Source organism: Aspergillus terreus, genomic scaffold (assembly GCF_000149615.1).
Source record: "Aspergillus terreus NIH2624 scaffold_9 genomic scaffold, whole genome shotgun sequence".
Lineage (NCBI taxonomy): Eukaryota > Fungi > Ascomycota > Eurotiomycetes > Eurotiales > Aspergillaceae > Aspergillus > Aspergillus terreus.
In genome coordinates, this window is record NT_165932.1 from 853,921 (window position 1) to 869,583 (window position 15,663).

A 15,663-nucleotide genomic window follows, 5' to 3' on the forward strand; every position below is an offset into this window, starting at 1 on the left:
AAAAGTGGACAAACGATCGCTCTGTCCGTGCTCACCGTAGAGCTGTATGGCGTTGACAGACTCGATATATTGCCTGCCGTGCGCATTGGAAGCCTAGATTCTGCCTGCTACACTCACTGCGGGGTCGATCTCAAGTCTAACGAGGTGGTTCAATATTGCGAAACTCGGCAAATCCAAGTCGAAGCAACTTGGGCGCTGAAGGGTCTGGAGTATTCAAATAATTCAGAGGATCGCATGTGAGATGGGGAACAGCCTTGTGCTGAAGAAGAGGAAGAAGTCGGAGTGCGCCTCGCTCGTGTAGAGCGAAAACAACGAGCCCCGCGGCTGTGTTTGCTGATGTCACGCCGCATATCGGGCCCCAAACAAACTTGTCTACACCTGCAAGAAGGCATTTATCCGTCAGAGTTATATACTCTACCGGGCAGGGGTTTTTGGCAGCCTGGAGCTCAGTTTCTCCTTGAAGCGCTAAAATTGTTGTTCAATGAAGATAGAGCCAGATATCGTCCATCGCGACATTCTCTATTGAAGGGGCGCAGCAGTAATTAACTACTTTAGGCATAGACTTGTCCTGCATCTCAATACTGTAGACCCTCTTTCTTAAACAGAATATCCATTACAGATGCTCAAGGCTTGCAAAATGGATCGATTGCCAGTTGAGATCGTTCTTACCATCATCCATGAGATTCCCGACTTACACGACCGACTACACCTACTTCAGGTATGTCAACGATGGCGTGCACTTTTCCTTGCGACTGCTTTCCGCTCGATCCACATCGCATGGTCTCAGCTTCGGTGTCTAGTCGGGGCGGCCATAGCCAACCTGGCGATAAGGTCCTCGATTCGGGAGGTTTCAGTCGACATTTCTGTGCCGAAAGTCAAGCAATTGGATGCACAATTCGCATTAGGACCGGCAGTCCAGGACCTCGTAGATCTGCTCAGCGAGTCGCCGGTAGAATGGGAAGCGTGGCGCTACCAGTTATCGAGAAACCGGATCGAGGCGTGGATTGCTCTTTTGCTTGCCCTCCTCCCCAGCCTGACCGCGATTTCGGCGCGTCATAATCGCCCTGAAGGTTGGATCAGCAGGATTGTTGCAAAGACCGCGTGGAAGCAACCGCCGTTTGATACCAGCACTCTCTCGGCCTTACAGCGTTTGGAGAGCCTCGACCTCACATGGCGCGATCTCTCTGTCGTTATGAATCACCGTGAATACCTTCCCTTTTTCCATTTGCCTTCCCTTCGCACGCTGCGACTTGGGCCAGTGCAGGAACCTCAAACGCTCTACAAAGTGGCTGATCATCCAGCCTTCCTCCCCGCCCCTGGTACGTCGCCGGTCGAGTCCCTCGTGCTGGACTACTTCTGTAACGGAAGATATGGAATGGCCGATTTTATTGCGTCTTGCGCCAACCTCAAGTGTTTCGTTTACCAGCACACCAACGACATGATCTGGGTATCGAACGAGGAGGCACAGCATTTCGCTGATTTAGACCCCAGTTTTCGGCCTTGGTGTTTCCACACAGCACTCCTGACGCAGAAGCACAGCCTGGAAGTTCTTCATCTAAACCACCTGGGTCATGCCTCCATCCCCATCCAAGACGGCCGCGATTACAGAGACATTACTGATGTCAATTCCCATGATCGGTGGTTCGGTTCATTAGCAGACCTCTCCAAGCTGTGGGATTTGCGTATTCGCGCGAGAAACCTCCTCAACCTCCAGCCCATGGAGAGAGACGATGTCGTTATGCTAAAGGATATCCTGCCCCGGAGCTTGAAGCATTTGCACTTGGCGGACTGTCACGAGAACGACTGTGCTTTGCTTGTCCCCAACCTCGAGGATCTGCTTGCTCAGCGGGCGGAACGATTTCCCAACTTGCAATCCTTACTCATCTCTCCTGCGTCGAGGGAGCCATACGATTCCTTTGTTAGCCTTCAGCAGTCGTTCATAAAGCAATGGACAGGCCTTCAGCAGACGTGCGAAAGGGCTGGGGTTTACTTCTCTCTTGGAGAAGGAGAGAAGATGATCTCGGATGTAAATAATTGGCGGCCGGGAGATATCGTGGACATAAAATTATCTGATTAATGCGTCCTATTTTCTCCTCCGCTCTAAATATCACATGAAAGTGAAGTTTAGTCATAATGTGAACCTTCAGAAGTAGCGCAGCATTGGATAGTATACCTACAGAGACAGGAAGAACACGCTAATCCTAAATTAGTAGCTTCGGTTTACGTCACGTGAATGCGATAATATCCATCCCAGCTAGACTACCTAGTACCTACGGATCCTCAGGACAGGCAATACAGAGACAGCCTCGCGCATATGTCATCAAAGAATAGACGGGAAGTTGTGCCAGTTCCCCGCGGTATTCCCAACCAGCCATGACGACATCACCGACACCCTCAACATGCCGAGCTCCCCAGAACCGTTCGCCGCGTCGTCGTCGCCCAGCGATTCCGTGAAGCACCACTCCTGCTACACCTACCGCCAATTCCAGCTCCTCCGCCAGGGAAGCACGGCCTCTCCCCTCCGGGTGATTGCCCATATCGATCTTGATGCCTTCTATGCACAGTGTGAGATGGTGCGGCTGCAGACGCCGCGGGAACAGCCGCTGGCGGTGCGACAATGGGACTCCCTCATCGCCATCAACTACCCTGCTCGCGCCTTTGGGATTACGCGCATGATTACCGCGGCGGAAGCCAAGAAGCTGTGTCCCGAGATTGTGTTACAGCACGTTGCCACCTTCCGCGAGGGCGAGGGCGGAAAATGGGCCTACAGGGAGGACGCGTTCAGGAATATCGGGACGGATAAGGTGTGTTTGGACCCGTACCGGATGGAATCTCGGAAGATCCTGCAGGTTATGAAAGAGGAGCTGTCGAGATGGCATGCGGATCTGCTGGACGACGAGCGAGGGCTAGGGTCGCAGTTCCAGGTTGAGCAGGCAGCCCTCGAAAAGGCCAGTATTGACGAGGTCTTCATTGACTTATCACCCCTGGTTTATGGTGTCTTGCTCCAACGGTACCCTGAATTGCGTGCTGCGCCACAGGGCGATGACAAGTTTGCATCTCTGCCTCGTCCACCGACCACCGCCTTGGAGTGGAACGCCGAAGACTGCCTGGTGGATCTGGACAAGACGGAGACGGAGGTCGATGACCCAGATTGGGATGATATTGCAATGCTCGTTGGGTCTGAAGTGGTACGATCACTCCGGACGGCTCTTTGGAATAAACTCCAATATACTTGCTCCGCGGGGATCGCGAGGAACAAAATGATGGCGAAATTGGGGAGCTCGAGTAACAAACCGAACAAACAGACCATTGTACGGAATCGTGCAGTCCAAAACTTCCTCGGTGGATTCAAGTTTACCAAAATCAGAATGCTGGGAGGTAAGCTGGGCGATCAGGTTACTGCTCTTTTCGGCACCGAACAAGTGGGGGATCTCCTCCAAGTTCCGCTTGAGCAGCTGCGAGCCAAGCTTGACGATGACACCGCTCTGTGGTTGTATGGCATCATCCGCGGAGAGGACAGAAGTGAGGTCAACCCCAGAACACAGATCAAATCTATGCTTTCGGCAAAGTCATTCCGGCCGAGCATCAATTCAGTTGAGCAGGCGGAAAAATGGCTGCGTATCTTTGCTGCTGATATCTATGGGCGACTTGTTGAGGATGGCGTGCTTGAGAATAGACGCCGTCCAAGAACAATTGCCTTGCATCACAGACAGAACGCCCAGGTCCGTTCACGCCAACACCCAATCCCGGGATCAATGCCTATCGATGAGACGATGCTTTTTGAACTTGGCAAGACACTACTCCGCCAGGTTGTGGGAGATGGCCGTGCTTGGCCTTGCGCCAACCTATCCCTGAGTGTTGGCGGTTTTGAAGATGGTGCTGGGAAAAATCAAGCAATAGACGCGTTTTTGTTGCGAGGCGAGCAGGCCAAGATTTCTGGGGCATCTACACGGACTCTCGAATCTGATGGGTCATTAGAAGGACAGCCTCGTGATAAACGGCGAAAGGTAAACGATGATGGAATACGCCGGTTCTTCACAAAATCTCCGGGCGAAGATGAACCGAAAGATGTCTCGCCGGAAGAAGCCATTGCGGACAGCACAAACGTTGCAAGTCTGCCTGAACAGTCTCAACTGGACGCTCAGTCGCCGGCCGCATTGGAACATTACACGTGCGATCGGTGTGGAAAGTTGCTTCCACCGCATGAAAAAGATGAGCATAATGACTGGCACTTTGCGAAAGACCTTGAGGTTGAGGAAAGGCAAGCAGTCAGAAGCTCTCAGCTGGCAGAGCGCTCCTTAAACAACACAGGCGCATCCAATTCACGTGGCAGATCGGGTCGCGGTAATCGCAGCAAAACAGAGAAGGGCCAGACTCGACTGCCTTTTGGCTGAATTAGTGTTGGATAAGAAAAATATTACGAACATAATCTGAAATGCTACCAAAACATCTTGCGATTCCATCTTATGAATTTCCCGCGAAGAAAATGTTTCATATCACGCAAAGGCATCATTTGAGGGAATGAACCTTGCTTCTACCAAGCGATTAAATATTCTGCAATGACCCTGACCACCAGCAAATTCCTCTATTGATTCTGTGCCGGTGCTGTGGACGTACTTGTATAATGCAAAACAAAGTCCCAGCGGTTCGACGGAAGTCATAGTAGTGACGTTTGAGTTGAGGATTGACCACCATCTTGTCCATGTGTTTGGACACATCGACAGCGTAATTCTAGAAGCCGTCCGGATTCGCGGTGGAACAGGAGCTTCGCGGGGTCATAGAATCTCCAGAACACACTTCTCTTTTGCCAGTGACAAAAAAAAGAGAACCCTTGACTATTGCAAACATGCACTCGATGTTACACTGGGCCATTATAAAGAAACTGTAACATGGTGGTCAAGTCGATCCCGGGCTAGAGATCAGACCATTGCGTAAATTTCCATGTACAGATATATATATATAGGGGATGTGGAAAACATGAGAAAGTTCGACGAATAATATAGGATTGCACGTATTCACACCGAGCCTAGAGTGTCCAATCGATCTTGATTTAGCCTGTCAATCTTTATGTTCGCTATAGGAAACTACGCAAGTATTCGTGCCATGGGGTACGTGCCATGGGGTACCCAAGCTGGATATGAAAGTGTCGGCAGGCCACTTGGTCCCCGATCACCGTTCTACCAGAGTTGAAATACGCACGCCCTCTTCACAGTCATTGCAACAAGAACCTCGAGGCGTGATACGTGTTGAATGTCGAGTCGGTCAGGGAAGATCTATCTCCGAAGCGAAGGGACATTGAGATGATGTCGGGGCGGCGACCAGACGTGATCGTCCATCTCTCGTAGCTCGTAGACGGTCACACGTGTCATCGGTCTCGTGTGTACAGTGCTGTAGCGAGTAGGCAAGGCTGGATATACGCAATCTTGTCGTAAGGACATACGACTTCGAGTAGTGTAGTGGTTTGACGGGGAGATGCCTCTGGTCAGACCGAGTACCTGTACAGTGCTGCACAGGGATTGACTTTGACTCCCGAAAGGTGTTATCATGCAACCATCGCAAGGGGTGGTTTAATTCCAAATGACAGGCTTACCGGGCATTATGTGAGAAAAGGGCCACAATGGGGGAGGCAACATAAGACAACCAGTGAGCACATAGACTTATGTTACCCTATCTTACAGCCAATTTGAAGAAGACCGGTTCAGGGCCATTCGATCGAATATCGATGGACGATAGGGTGCCACTATTCAGACTCAGGAGCTCTGCAGTGACCCAAATGAACCATATGCATCAAAGACGGAGCTGTGGAGATGAGATCACCCTGGGTACTGCATCCAGCGTGGAGCGATCCTGTACGCGCGAAATGCAGGTTGAGTCTACTCCTACAGTAAGAGAGGGCCAGACAGGAAGGCGTCTGACAAGGGGGAAATCGTACAGATTCGTAGCGTTGTCCGATCGATTTTTGGAAAGTCTTCAGCAGGGACGGGTATGTTAGGTGCAGGCTGCAGCTCTACTGGAGCCGGTGCAGCGCCATCGAAGACACCTGTACAACTGTCATTCGAGTAGGGGATGGAGACTCCGCCAGACGCGCCAGAGACCTGGGGCGCTTGACCGCCATTCGAGCCCTGTGGAAGCGCCTAGTGATGCGGTCTTGAGGAATGAGATCTTGCCAGGCAGATGGGGCATCGGGGCATGACGGACGAACGATGAGACGATTGGACCCTGGAGAGACGAGAGTCACGCCTCAGAGACACGGGGAGAAAAACGATTTGGCAGGAGACTATCTAAGGAGTATACATCCTGAGGGCACTTTGCACATGCATCCATTATCACACTCTCAACCATGGTTCATTGCAGTCTGGTTGGAGCTGGGGCGGGCTGGAGCCTTGAAACTGGAGATCATTTGCTTTGGAGATATACATTGTAACTATTTGACGAAAAAATAAATAATAAAAACTAGTCACTACTGCTGGATGCTTCTCTGCCCAAACCGCCACGTAAGGTCAGAATGGATTTTCTGCCCAACCTGCATCGGTTCCCCCTCCACTCCTTGGCTGCCCCGCCATTGCCTTCAGGTACCAACCATCTACTTAACTAGTTACTTAGTTACCTAAGGACTTACCGACTAACTACAATAGTTAGTTACCTTCTGTTGAGGTTGCAGATGTAGAAAATTCTTCTGCGTCTTCCGTGCTCTTGTTGACGATTGGGTTTCTTCATTTTTCTTATGTATACTTAATTAATTGGGACTGGCTCTGTCCAGGTCTGGATTGGGTTTCAGGAACCTCATCGTCGTATTCTCTGTCATCCATGCACCCACCGTTCAACCTCCTGGTGGGTTTGTCCTACTCGACACCCCCTTCCTGTTCCCGATGACGGAGTCTCTGGCTGAGTCATCGCATGAGGTGGTGAATCTCTTTCAGTCTGGTGAGTTGTGAAGAATCTTCCCAGCATAAGGCAGAAACGCCATCAGGGCAATAGATGGGCAGATCCATCCCGCCACTGACCTCTCCACCTGATGGTCACCTTCCTCCGTACATAGCTAAGTATCTGTGACTTATGTGACTCTGTAGGTACTTAGCTACTGGTTCGGGCCTCCTCGGTGCATGTTGTCCGTATGATCTGCTGTGAATTCTCCACATATAGTAGATATACTTGTAGTATATTTCTCGGTCACTGTCGGCCCCAAAAGAAACACCGACGAGAATTCTGAGCCGAAAGAAAAACCCACAATAATAATATTATTATTATCACAGAAAAGAAAAGAACAGAAAAAGAAAGCTCTCCGGCGGCAACAGACAGGCACTAAACCTGGCTGGGAGGTGCATGCTGCTGCTGTCTAATCGCCGGGCCGGTGGAGTCAATGCTGGTCGTGGCACCAGACAACACCAGCAGCCCAAAAGGCCCCGGCCCAACCGCCCAACCATGCTCGTTATTGTTGTTATTATTCCTTTCCGGCTAACTTTTTTAGGCCCCGCGGTCATACCAGTCAGCAGCCGTCCTTCATCGTCAGTCCACCATCCTTCTTTCGGCCTGTCAATCGTGGATTCAATCAATCAGCCCTCGTTCTGCTGCCCACACCACAGACTAACATCACTGGCGGCTTCTTTGCCCCCCTCCTCCTTCTTCTGCTGCCTCCCCTCGGCCTTATCTTCCCACTCTCCTCTCCGCTTCTTATTTTCCTCCCTCTTCCCGCTCTCTCGTCCGTCTTCTTCCTCTTCCTCTTCCCTCTCTCCTCTCTTCTTCCCTTTCTCTCTTCTTCCCCCCATCCATACTCTGGCATTTCTCGCCAGCACAAAGGCAAATAAAGGATCCTTCCCCCCAGGTACACTACAGCCGTGTTGAACAGAGGACCCTCAACAGCTAGAGAGACTTGACGCGGATCGTCTCCCAACACCTCTTCCCGATATCCTCTATCCTGGTCGATTTCTCTCTCTCTCTCTCTCTCTCTCTCTTCCTCTCCCGCCTCCCTCTGCTTCTCTGTCAACTATATATTCCTCCGGCCTACGATCTCACCAGTTCCTCCCCATTCGGATTTCTACTGGAAAGACCAGTCCGTGTTCAGGAGAGCCAGATTTCGAAACCCGCACAACTCCAGGACAAAAAGACCTGCTTTCCCAGGATTTCGGATTCATTGATTCTCCACTGGTGATTGCCACGTGAAAGGCCCTATTTAGAACAAACTATTGGGATTGCCTTTTTTACATCGTGGGGTGCCAGTGACTCACAAGAGAAGGTCGACTTGCTGCCGTCACCGCATCAGCCTTGGACTTTTCTCCCTTGGACACAGTTTGATTTGACTGTACTTTTCTTCTCTCTCCCAGCCGGCTCCCCAAGGGTTTCATCGGCCTTGATCTCCCGTTTCTGGACCCGTCGGCTACCCATAACTTGACCGGATTTTCCCTGGAGCCCACTTGGACCCGTTGGTGATAATTACCTTAATACCGGACCTCCCTGTTTCCCTGGAAAAAATGACTGGATATGCACGCCCGGAGCGGCAGAATGAGTACTTTATTCCCGGTGATGGGATCAGCCGGGAAGTTATCCAAGCAGACATATGCCGTTACCTTGGAAATGATGCGCTCGTAAGACCCGGAAACCATAATGTCCGTATCCCGATGTTTCCTTAGTGTATAAATCACGACAGTGTCCAGCGATTCATCAACCAGATCCTCCTGCGAAACGGTGTCACTGACTTTCCATGAACAGGGTCGCCAGGGCTATTTTATTCGGGCTTATCGGAACCTCACCAGTGTAGGTTTTTCTTTCCTCCCACCGGACTCCCCGCGGAAGCTAACGATAATGTGATTAGGAAATGATTGCTGATCTCAAGGCCGACTCTGCAAGATGGGAACAAGATGTTTTACATCGGGCTAATCAGGGTTATCCAAGAGGTAGCTACATTCACGACTACTCAATGTCCCATGCACCTAACAGGCCTCCAGCCAGTTATGCTTCATCGTCAATTCATGAAGGACGGCAACAAGGAGGACCTTCTCCCCCACCGGTCTATTCGGCCCCTCCTTCTCAGACCTATGGGGTAGATCCTTACGCACAGTCGGGGTACTCCCAGACCCAGAGTCCCCCGTATCCAAACCCATCTTCATACCCTCCTAACCCTTCCAATCACTCGCCGTTTGCTGGCCAGAACCCCTATCCCGCCGCTCAGGTCCCTTATACCGGCGCAAGCCAGCCTCCAGTGACGGCGGACATGCACCCCACTTATACATACGCCAGTACCCCTGGCTATGGTTATGAAGGAAGAAGCAATGCCCCTCGGTACGCGGGTTACGACCCTGAGTCCGATTATTCGCCAGTGACTTCCGGGATAGCCTACCCCCCCACTACCGCCCCAGACCCGCGGATAGGAATGGATACAAGATACACCCCGGAGTCAGCATACTCGGACCGTGGCAGGCCACAGCCAACAAGGGAACGGGGCGATGCTCCGCGTCGACCCCGGTGAAGAGGAAATCAAAAATCAAGAACAGGGCGACCAAAGCATGCCAGGAACGAAGCCAGTCTTCTATCTCAAATCACCTTTGCATAATGCCTGTGGACCATGAAAGGTTGATCCTTGCCTCTCCGCAACGTGGAATTTGCTTGTCTTGAGAATGTGAACAGTACCACATTTTCCAAATTTCATGTCGTCGCCTACGCCTCAGACTCATGGGACACCGAAACGGATGGAACTTTACATTTGAAAGCCTGAATTGCAAATCTCCATGATACCCAAAGATGCCTGGATTAATGTGTATTCCACAAAAATGAACCCAGGTTATGTCTCCCTTGGATCCCCGCCGGTATCCCCCGACCCGGATGGCGCTCCTTGGCTGTTGAGACGTGACTTGACCTAATGATATTGAGAACCGACGATCTTGGAGCTCGTGATGGAGTACGCAATGGTGGCTACTTGGCTTTCTTTGTTTCTCTGTTCTTTTGTTGTAATGCCGAGTCCTGGTTTTTGTTCCACTGCATCACATTGCTTGCTCTGCCGGAAAATTCTGACGTTTCTAACTGCTTTGGTGTACTGGACGTGGTATTCTGCTTCCGTTGCAATCGTCTGTTTTCTTCCCAAGAGGTATTTTGGATCATTTCTTACAGTTTGCGGAGTCCGATGGGAGCATCCAACTGATTTGGAAGCTATCAGCTAGGAGCGTCGGCGATACACAGTGATGCTGTTCATGACCTACATGTAGATATGAGCATATATGGCGTTGTATTTGGATACTTGATCTCAACGCTGTGGGTTGAAGCTTGTTCTATTAATTGAATCATCTTCTCTTCAACTATCTGGATGCCTTGCCTTTGATTCCCGCTTCATACGTACTAACAGTGCAGTCATCAGTGTTGGATGCCGTTGCAGACAGCCCATAAAGAGACAAGGCCCAAGTTGTTCAATGTGAACTCCATCACATGTTTATTTGCAAATGTGTTTCTTCGTGCAGTAATCCGGCTGGGTTCATTGTCCTGCCTAACCATGATGATGCGATAGACCCGCTATCGCATCGCTCGCCGAGCTACTCACAGGAGGTTGGCCGCCAACTTTTGGACCTTCATCGCCAACTATCATCGCCAACGACATCAACATGAAGTTTCCGGCCCATTCTTCACCCAGTCTACCACACAAGAAGTGTTTCAAACAGAAAATTGTTGATCTCGCCATCCCATCTTTTCTTCCACCTTCTCCCATCCATCTCCCAACCTTCTCATCTGCAACTTCCATTTCCTATATCAACTTGACAAACCAAACCAAACGTGTACCAGACGCACTTTCGCATCCATTCTTCTGCAATATCAAACTCATCGCTCCATCCCTGGGACAAAATGGCTTTCCCGTTTCCGATCTTTCCCAATGGAGACGTCCACATCACTGTGGGTGGTGAAGAATATCAGCTGCACGCTGGATTGCTCATGGACCGCTCCCCGATGATGAAGCTTCTCCTGGCTCCGTTGCTATCGGAGAGAACCAGTCCCGAGGACCATATCCACCTCGCGGTTGTCGTGCAGGGAAGAAGAGACGAAGTCCGATATTTGGCGGTTGTGGATCAAGTATGTTCAGGCGAGATCGTGTGAGGGGTTGTATTGCTAACTCGGACCGAACCAGGCTTCGACTGCTCATGATTCTGGATCCGAGGGTCACGAGTCTGAGAACGACGCAACTCAGGAACAGGAACAGGACGGTGCCAATGAAGAGGACAGCGACGACGAGGGACTGTCGCAGCCAACCTGCGAGGCCTGGGGCAATGCCTTTAGGTGCGTGTACGACCTCCGCGTGGATCTTCGCTCCCTGGACGATGAGGAACTTCTCGACCACTGCTGGGCCATCCTCAACATTACCAGCCACCTCGGCATCAAGACAGAGATCGTGACGTGGTGTATCAGCTGCGGCCTCGCACAGCGACAGGGGGACGTGTCTCGCGTCATCTCCGAAGATCCTGTGAGCTGGGTGATCCTGAGCCGCCACATGCGCCTTGCATGGGTATTTGTGGAGTCCGTGACCCGTCTCGTCGAACAGTGGAGGACCATCCCGGCGGAAAGACTCCAAGACGTCACGATGGACACTCTCAACCTCTGTAGAACCTTGCGCCGCAGCCTTCTGCGCGGAACGTTCACCGGCGTGGAGGAGGATGACTGCCCGTGGTACGCGTTTCCCGACTCGAGCGAAGGAGACGTGCCCATCTTGGACGAAGTGGACGATCTGCGACCTCTTCTGCCCGAGTTCATCGCACTGGTCAACCACTGGGGTATGGAAGACCGTGGTGCCCAGCAGCCTCGCCTCAGTCACGGTAAGATTCACCCTGAGCTTGGTCTGTAGTATGTGATCTGACGCGATAGAGATAGCTGAGCTCCCCGTCGCTTCCTCGGTGGAGGAGACCAGCCAGGCGCCCCAGACCGATACTACCACCAGGCCTGACAGTCAAGCAACAGATCAGCTTCCTGAGGGGGACGTGGAAGTGGTCCGCGCTGTCTTACAGGCCTGGTGAGTAGATATTGATCTGGGGACGCCTGGTGGCTCCACCACCTCAGCAGACGAAGGGCGTTGACGATTCCGAGACGACTCTGTGCTGTGGTGGGGGGTTGGGGGCAGTGGCTATGGTCTGTGAAGATGGGGGCGTGAGTGAGAGGAGAAAGAAAGTGAGGCGTGAGTGCGTTTGTTTCCTTTATATGTGTTTCGCTTGTCACGTGCCTCGCTTGTTCTGTTGTTTTCTGTTGTCCAGAGGTCGATATCCTCCCCTCTACGTCACTGCAAGTCTCTTTCTGTTGCTTCATGGGGGGTAATGTCAGTTTGTTCTGTGCAAAGGTTCATTCCATTCATTCCACTTCGCAATCAGTAAGCCAGCCAGTAGCATGCTGATTCGGTAACTGTTTACCACGGCATATCCTTATGTGTAAGGAGAATAAAGTTGGAATAAGCATTGCTCTTCTCTAGCCATATACAATACACTGTACTCACGCCCTTAAGACTCACCACGCCACCAGGGTATAGAAACACCTAGCTGGAGGAGACTGTGCCACGGTTGGATCTGAGATGTAAACAGCCAGATTCACCATTCGCCCCATAAAAGAACCCTCTACCCTTCCGAACAAGAACGTAGAACGTATCTGCCTGAAGAAAAAGGCGGGGCTTTCAATTGTCTCAAACAAACCCAGCTAAATACACAAGACGAAACAAAATCTAAGAACGAATCAACTCCTCGCGTTATTCCACGGCGAGTTTACTCGTCATCGTAGCCTTGCGGAATTACCCGGGGACCCGAGGGGACTATCAAGTTACCGTTAGTCAAGAAGATATAACGAGGATAGGGCGCTGCAAGATCCGGAAAGGCATATAGATTCGAACACAGTATGCCGAATGCAGAGGGAGAGTCTTACTGGGATATGTGAGAGGGATGGGTTCCGGGTCGACGTCGCCGAGAGCCCGTCTGATCGGAGGCAGAGCGACCAGGGAGACCGGGCCCATAGAGCCAATGATGATGGAGTAGAAAATGGCGGGCTTTTCGTGGGAAGCCCAGCGCAGGTAGCGCAGAGGCGTCGACCAGAACTGAGGAGTAGCCATTATGGATGTTGGATGGGTGGTTGCGGGAGGTTCAAAGAAACTTTTCGCCGGAGATCCGATCGGGGGACGAGGGAGTAACGGTCCGAACGGGTTCAATTGCGACGGTTCGAACGGAATTCAATGACCAATGGACCGGCGGGAGAGGTTTGGAAGCGAGGGCGACAGGCCGAGGGTGGGTTGCGACGGGGGATGAGGTCGGATACGGAGGAGGGGAGATGAGGAGTCGAGGTTGGAAGTTGAAGTGACGTTCCGAGCGGCGAGCAATTTCTTGGCGCTCCGTCCAAACACGTCGCCCGTTTATAGTCTTTCCCCCATCGTATGGAGCCAACCATTACCCCATTCTGATCTCTCTTTCAGCGTTGCGTGTTTCGTTCTTTCATTGCTCCTCAGGATCGGCCCATTGACCTTCCGCTGATCCTCCGCTCCGCTGTGCGGAATCTTGAAAACAACACGAACCATGCGGTGGCTGCTTTCCTTCGTGCTGTTCGGCTTCTTGGCCGCCGTGCATGCCCTGAGCAGTTCGGGCACTCGTCTGTTGGTTGTCCTCGAGGACGCCGCCGAGAAGGATGAGTATTCGATGTTCTGGGGCGACTTAGAAGGTAGATTTGCTTTGCGATGATGTCCAATCCATGCTGATGGTTTCCTCTCCAGCCCGAGGCTATACGCTCGACTTCCAATCGCCCAAGAGTGACCAGCTTTCGTTGTTCGAGCTCGGAGAACGGGCTTACGATCACCTCCTCATTCTCCCTCCCCGATCAAAAGGTGCGGTTTGGCTTCAATGCGGTGTTTATCTAGTGCCATTGCACAGGCGAGTTGACCAGAGACAGGTTTGGGACCGGCTCTCAGCCCCAAGAATGTCATCGAGTTCCTCAACAAGGATGGCAATGTCATCCTCGCTCTCTCCGGAAAGTCCACGACCCCCAGCGCCATCAGCTCCCTCCTTCTAGAGCTCGATTTTCACCTTTCCCCGGACCGCTCCTCTGTCGCCGTTGACCATTTCAACTACGACACCATCTCCGCAGCCGAGAAGCATGACGTTCTACTTCTCCAGCAACCCGGCCAACTGAAGAAGGGCCTCAAGTCTTTCTTCGGCGGTGAAGGCGTCCTGGCCTTCCCCAGAGCCGAGCCTCATACCCTCGGCTATGACAGCCCTCTCCTGGCGCCCATCCTGCGCGCACCCGCGACGGCATACAGCTATAACCCCAAGGAGGACTCTGCGTCCGTGGAGGATGCTGCAGCGACTGGCTCCCAGCTGGCCCTTGTCTCGGCCATGCAGGCTCGGAACTCTGCCCGGTTTGTTCTCCTCGGCTCCGTGGAGGCCCTTCAGGACAAGTGGTTCTCCGCCACGGTCAAGGCTCCTGGCGGAAAGGAGACCACGACCGCCAACCGGGAGTTCGCCAAGCAGCTCACCTCGTGGGCCTTCAAGGAAACAGGAGTCCTCAAGGTTGGCAAGATTGAGCATCATTTGGCTCCTACGCCCGAGGCTCCTGATGTCGAGCTGAACCCTACCATCTACCGGATCAAGAACGAAACCGTATGTGGCAGCCGTTCTGGCGGGACGATGAAATATATTGCTAACGCTGTTTCTGTAGGTCTTCAGTATCGAGGTTTCCGAATACAGCCATGATCAGTGGATCCCGTTTGAGGTCCCCGCCGACGACGCTCTTCAGCTCGAATTCACCATGCTTTCTCCGTTCCATCGCCTTGATCTGCAGCCCGCCCGCCGCACCGAGAACAGCACCATCTACAGCACTCAATTCACAACTCCTGATCAGCACGGTATCTTCTCGTTCCGTGTAAACTACAAGCGCCCCTTCCTCACGAACATCGAAGAGAAGCACGAGGTGACGGTCCGTCACTACGCCCACAACGAGTACCCTCGCAGCTGGAAGATCACCGGAGGATGGGTGTGGATCGCCGGTTTGTGGTCGGTGATCGGTGGGTTCCTGGCGTTCGTCATCATGTGGCTGTACTCGGCGCCCGCTCCGACTGCGGCGGCCACCAGCAAGAAGACGCAGTAAATAATGTATTATCGATGATTTGGAATGAAACTGTCCTTCGCCCAGCCCGTGACTCTGCGTGCAGCTTTGTAACATTGCATGATTTGACTGGAGAGTGCCTCGATATGTACAATGTAGTTGACCCGAACCCTAGAACAACTCCGACCCATGCCAAGAGGGGAAAAGACTCGAAACTCCGGTCATCGCGGATGATGACACTTGTATATGATGTGGCAGCGGATCCCGGCGCCTTCTCAAAGTCCGCGGGTCTTCTCCGGGTCCATCTTCACCTCGTCGCCGCTGATCTCCTTGACGGTTTCAAAGGCGGGCTTGCCGGCATAGAGCTGTTCCGACTTGGTGTTCTTCCCGTCGAGTTCCTTGGTCATCTGAAGGGGCTGGTTTCCACGGAATCGTTTGCGCATATCGATCATCCCGCGTCTAAAGGGGACTTGAGGTTAGACGAATGGTATTGTACGTATGTTGGAACGTACTGGGTCGACTCACTTGCACTCGCTAAAGCCTTTCCGGAGCTGCTGACACCGCATGGGTAACTCATCCACGAGCGGCGCACTGAGACATTCCCGGGGAGTATGGCGCTGGACCATG

General features: G+C 52.3%; 5 protein-coding genes across 5 annotated transcripts; 4 read left to right on the plus strand and 1 right to left on the minus strand.

Moving 5' to 3' along the window:
• Positions 1 to 637: 637 nt before the first annotated feature.
• Positions 638 to 4,394, plus strand: ATEG_06566 (DNA-directed DNA polymerase eta; the record flags this gene model as incomplete). The annotated part of the gene is made up of 3 exons (XM_001215744.1): positions 638 to 718; positions 920 to 2,026; positions 2,349 to 4,394. 3 exons carry the CDS (start codon positions 638 to 640, stop codon positions 4,392 to 4,394), a joined length of 3,234 nt encoding a protein of 1,077 aa, XP_001215744.1.
• Positions 4,395 to 8,468: 4,074 nt separating this feature from the next.
• ATEG_06567 (putative transcription factor RfeG) lies at positions 8,469 to 9,463 on the plus strand (the record flags this gene model as incomplete). The annotated part of the gene is made up of 3 exons (XM_001215745.1): positions 8,469 to 8,582; positions 8,707 to 8,751; positions 8,810 to 9,463. 3 exons carry the CDS (start codon positions 8,469 to 8,471, stop codon positions 9,461 to 9,463), a joined length of 813 nt encoding a protein of 270 aa, XP_001215745.1.
• Positions 9,464 to 10,824: 1,361 nt separating this feature from the next.
• On the plus strand, positions 10,825 to 11,815 carry ATEG_06568 (uncharacterized protein; the record flags this gene model as incomplete). The annotated part of the gene is made up of 2 exons (XM_001215746.1): positions 10,825 to 11,049; positions 11,105 to 11,815. 2 exons carry the CDS (start codon positions 10,825 to 10,827, stop codon positions 11,813 to 11,815), a joined length of 936 nt encoding a protein of 311 aa, XP_001215746.1.
• Positions 11,816 to 12,716: 901 nt separating this feature from the next.
• On the minus strand, positions 12,717 to 13,057 carry ATEG_06569 (NADH:ubiquinone oxidoreductase subunit NDUFA3; the record flags this gene model as incomplete). Its single annotated transcript, XM_001215747.1, has 2 exons — positions 12,717 to 12,763; positions 12,874 to 13,057. The coding sequence occupies 2 exons, from the start codon at positions 13,055 to 13,057 to the stop codon at positions 12,717 to 12,719; spliced, it is 231 nt and encodes a 76-aa protein (XP_001215747.1).
• Positions 13,058 to 13,514: 457 nt separating this feature from the next.
• ATEG_06570 (dolichyl-diphosphooligosaccharide-protein glycotransferase) lies at positions 13,515 to 15,608 on the plus strand (the record flags this gene model as incomplete). The annotated part of the gene is made up of 5 exons (XM_001215748.1): positions 13,515 to 13,656; positions 13,709 to 13,819; positions 13,885 to 14,591; positions 14,650 to 15,074; positions 15,212 to 15,608. The coding sequence occupies 5 exons, from the start codon at positions 13,515 to 13,517 to the stop codon at positions 15,606 to 15,608; spliced, it is 1,782 nt and encodes a 593-aa protein (XP_001215748.1).
• Between the last annotated feature and the right edge of the window lie 55 nt (positions 15,609 to 15,663).